We start from the raw sequence: 4549 nt of genomic DNA, 5'->3' as shown, positions 1-4549 counted from the left end.
GACAGTGGCAAATTATCCTCTTGTGTGTTCTCTCAACCTGGTGCTTCCCTCTCCAGACCAGATGACATTGTTTTACCTCATCAACCCAGACATAAACTTTCCTCTTCACCATTTCCCCAAGAATTTTATGGGTTTGACCAAGCTGTGTTGATGACTTAGAGGATATTGGTAAGAGTCACAAGAAGGCTCCTGCCATCTCACCCATCTCCCTCTCTTCTTCTCCCTTTCTTCTCTTCTTACTGCCTTCTTCCCAGCTTCAGTTAACCCAGAATAAAGTACCACTTCATGCCTGCTAGAATAGCTCTAATTTAAATACACATGTGCACACACATACAAATGTTAACAAGGATACGGAGAAATTGGAATATTGCTGTTGTGAATGTAAAATGGTACCACCATTTTGGAACAGAGGCAGTTTCTGAAAGAGTTAAACATAGACTTACCACATGAGTTACTCAGCAATTCCACTCCTAGTTATAGACTCAAAGGAACTGAAAGCTAGGACTTGGAGGGATATGTGGATACCAATGTCTATTGCAGCATTTTCCATAGAAGCAAAAATGTAGAAACAATCCGAATGTCCATCATCCAATGACTGGGGCGTATCCATACATGGAATATTCTTTGACCATAAAAAAGGAAGTACTGATCCATGCTATAAATGGATGAAAGTTGAAAACATATGCTAAGTGAAAGAAGCCAGACACAAAAGGTCACAAATAGTATGGTTCCGTTTATTTTAAAAATGTCCAGAATAGACCAACTCATAGTGACAAAAAGTAGATTAATGGCTGCTAGGAGATGGGAGGGGAAGAATGGGAATGAGAGCTAATGGGTGCAGGAGTTTGTAGGTGAGGATGATGGAAACATTTTGGAATTAACATGGTGAATATACCAGAAACCACTGGATTGTACACCTTAAAAAACTAATTTTATAGTATGCAAACCATATCTCAATCAAAAACACATAACAGAAGTTCCAAACCATTCCTCTCTTCCTCCTGTACTAAGATCTACATGAACAAGAAGCTTCTTGAAAACACATTTATGAGTAATGCCTATCTGTTGAATTCCAAGAATTTGTCTTTCACAGGCTATAATGACTTTTAGTTTCTAGTTAGTGTTTTTATTAAGTAAAACTACTGTGTTTGCCACTTAAAGGAAAAATATTATAGACAAAGCCCCAGATACCTACATGCCTGAGACCTACCACTTAAACAATTTCTTTCTGATTCATGGGATGTAAAGCAGTCACTCAATTTCTAGCATCTGAGATTCCCTGGGAGCCCAGTTTCCAACATTGCTGGTAATTCCTGTCTCAATAGGGGTGTTATTAAGAACAGTTTCAAAGACACCTACAAGCGAAGATTAGGCTCAGAAACAGACTGCATTTGAATTGCCATTGGGTGTTCTCAGTTGCACATAGCCTGCTGGGTACACATTTTAAAACACTATCTCTAGAACTATCTTTAGTCCCTACCTCCCAGCTTGTGCTCATGAAAATAAATACATCCACATGATCAGAAAATCAAGGGCAACCTTGACCTTGAAACATATACGATCCATATATGTTGGTGGATTTCTAACTTGGGGGATCTATGGCAGTCTTCTTTGGATGGAGGTCCTGTAAGTCTCGTTGATTCATTTAATATGTATTTACCAAGTAGCTACTGTGCAGCAGGCACTCTTCTAGACACTGGGTTCAAGGAGGAAGGGGACAGAAAGGACTGTATCTCTTTATGTACCTCTGGTCATAGAGTCACTTATAAATGGTTGTTCTGGGTAACTTTGTGCTATGTGTCATTCTGTAGAGCAATAATAAAATGTCTTTGCTTGTGTTCAACACAATGTTAAGCACAGGTGAATAAGGCTGTGTTCCCAAAAGATCGTAGACTGGGGGAAAAGAGTTCAAACTAAAAGAAAAGTGTCAGACCTCATTAGTATTTATTTATAGCTTCTGTGTTCCAGAAAAGATTTAAGGCTGTAATGCAGCCTGGCCTCAAACTCATAATCCTCCACGTTAGCCACCTGAGTGCTGGGATTACAGGCATGTGCCCCATGCCTGCAGAATGAGTTTTTGTTTGTTCGTTTCTGTGGTGCTGGGGATGGAACTCAGGACCTTGCACATATTAGGCAAGCACTCTACTACTGAGCTACATTTCCAGCTGAGCCCACCATTTTATTAAAGGTTTTCACACCACACAAAAGGTCTTTGGATACAATCTTTTTTTTTTCCTTCACAAATAGGATGTTTTATCTGCCACTACTAAAAATCTGAACTTTTAGACAGATTCTTGGACTGGTGGTTCATAGCCATCAGCTCGTTCGACTTTAGCACCTGTCTCGTCACCTGTAGCTTTTCCAGAACTACTATCTTCACCATGAAGCTCCACGAGTTTTCCCAATTCAAACTTGGGCTTCTTGAGCATTTTTACTTTTCTGATGAAGACATCATGAAATGGATAAATAGACTGGCAAGCCTTTTCTATGTCTTTCCCAATGCTGTCTGGAATCAACTTATTAACCACTTCCTTCAGGTCATTTTTCTGCACCTCTCGGGTCATGATTTCCATCATCTTCTTCCGAATTTGGCGGACCTGCTGGTGCTGAGCGTAAGAGGTCTTGTGTTTTTTAGTAAAACCAACACAGAACAGACGAAGCAAATACCCATCGGTAGTCTTAACATCAACATGAGCTTCAATCATGGTCTGCCATTTTTTGACCACGGAACACATTTTGTCAGAGGTAAGATCCATGCCATGGAAGTTAGTCAGGCAGTTTTTGCCCTGAACATCCTCAGCAATTAGCTTGAATTTTCTAAATGCAACTTCATCGTTCTGCAGATCAGCAAGACTCACTTCAAACACACAACCCTTGAGGCCATCAGATGCAATTTTGGTTCCTTGAGTCCTCATGACGAGCGTCTTTCCAATGTTCCTTATATTGAACATGGCCGATGCTTTCACATCATACCAATCTTTCTTAGAAAATGGGTCAACCACTTTCTTCTTGGCCCCCTTTTTGCTTCCTTTTGTAAGGCGCTTGTTCTTGCCGACCGCCATGGTGCCACTCAGAGAGCCAAAAGGGTGGAAGAACCTGGATACAATCTAAAGCCTTGAACTGTCAATCTCTTGGTCCAAGCACCGTGTCTCACTTCCAAGGCTAGCGATTTAACTTCTTTAAAGAAATTTTTTCAATAATTTTTCCAATGGATGCATCATTGCTCTGACAGAAAGTGATGAAATTTAATTCCTCCTGGTCTGTTTACTAAGCATTTCTGCATGAAAAGAACTACAGTGAGGGCACTGGGAATCTTTAAAATAGCTGATGACCTTCCATTTTCATAGTATAACAGAAGTATCTATTCTCTGTGGCTGATTCACATTCAGAACATATATTTCATAATCAAATGTACAACCTAGGTATTAGTTCACATTTTAATATATGTAGTTAGAACCAGGTGCCAGTGGCTCATGCCTGTAATCTTAGCTCCTGAAATCAGGAGGATTGTGGCTCCAGGCCAGCTCTGGCAAAAAAAAAAAAAAGTGCATGAGATTCCCATCTCAATGGGGTGGACTGGGGAGTGGGGAAAAGCGACAGGAGGGGGAGGGAAAGCTGGGCCTGGTGACAAGCACCTGTCATCCCAGCTATTGGCAGGAAGCCTAAAACATACGGGGATCACAGAACTTGCTGGCCTGGGCAAAAAAATGAGACCCTATGTCCAAAATAACCAGAGTAAAAGGAGCTGGATACTTGGCTTAAGTGGTAGAGCACATGCCTCGCAAGCATGAGCACCACCAAAAAAAAGGAAAAGTGGTGAACAGAGTATTTCTAACCAATTTTTCCACATCGTAGCAAAAATAATTGTATAAAAGTTCACAGTAGTCATTAAAGAAGGTGTTTTTTTAAAATTAGGATCCACTTTGAATTAGATATTTTGACTAGAACAGCTGTGCCCAACAGAAATATGAGCCGCATCCATAATTAAATTAATTTAAATTTTCTAGTAGCCACAATGAAAAAAAGGCAAACAGGTGAAATTAACTTTAATAATATATTTGATTAAACAATATAACCAAAATATTCTCATTTCAACAAGTGGCCAATATAAAAAATGTTCAATGAGATATTTTGCATTTCTTTTTTGTACTAAGTCTTTGAAATGTAAGTGAGGACTTATAGCAGGACTGGGGTGTGGTTCAGTGGTACAGCACTTGCCTAATATGAGGGAGGCCCTAGGTTTAATCTTCAGCACCCCCAAAAGATAAAATAAAATAAAATTACTCATATAGCATATCTCAATTGGGATGTTAAATTTGAATAGAAAAAAATTCTGTTTAGATCTCATGAAACTTATGATGAAAAAGTAGGTTTGTTCATGCATGCATTCCAGACATGTTTGTTTCTTAATAACTTAGGCCTGGGCTAGCCTCAAATGGTGATCCTCCCACTCTCTGCCTCCTGATTACAGTTTATTTTTTAACCCTTTCTACTAAGGCTGATATTATTCAATGATAGCAGCTTCCAGAATATTAGGACACTTGGCCTA

General features: G+C 39.5%; 1 protein-coding gene across 1 annotated transcript; it reads right to left on the bottom strand.

Moving 5' to 3' along the window:
* Nucleotides 1–2240: 2240 nt before the first annotated feature.
* LOC109696163 (small ribosomal subunit protein eS1-like) lies at nt 2241–3087 on the bottom strand. The gene has a single exon (XM_074061296.1). The coding sequence runs from the start codon at nt 3060–3062 to the stop codon at nt 2283–2285; it is 780 nt and encodes a 259-aa protein (XP_073917397.1). The 5' UTR covers nt 3063–3087; the 3' UTR covers nt 2241–2282.
* Nucleotides 3088–4549: the final 1462 nt, after the last annotated feature.

Source organism: Castor canadensis, chromosome 18, assembly GCF_047511655.1.
Source record: "Castor canadensis chromosome 18, mCasCan1.hap1v2, whole genome shotgun sequence".
NCBI lineage: Eukaryota > Metazoa > Chordata > Mammalia > Rodentia > Castoridae > Castor > Castor canadensis.
The sequence above is the reverse complement of the archived record's forward strand: the minus strand, read 5'-3'. Positions and strand labels throughout refer to the sequence as shown.

Coding starts and splice junctions, on each gene's coding strand:
- LOC109696163 (XM_074061296.1), bottom strand. CDS start 3,062: ATGGCGGTCGGCAAGAACAAGCGCCTTACAAAAGGAAGCAAAAAGGGG.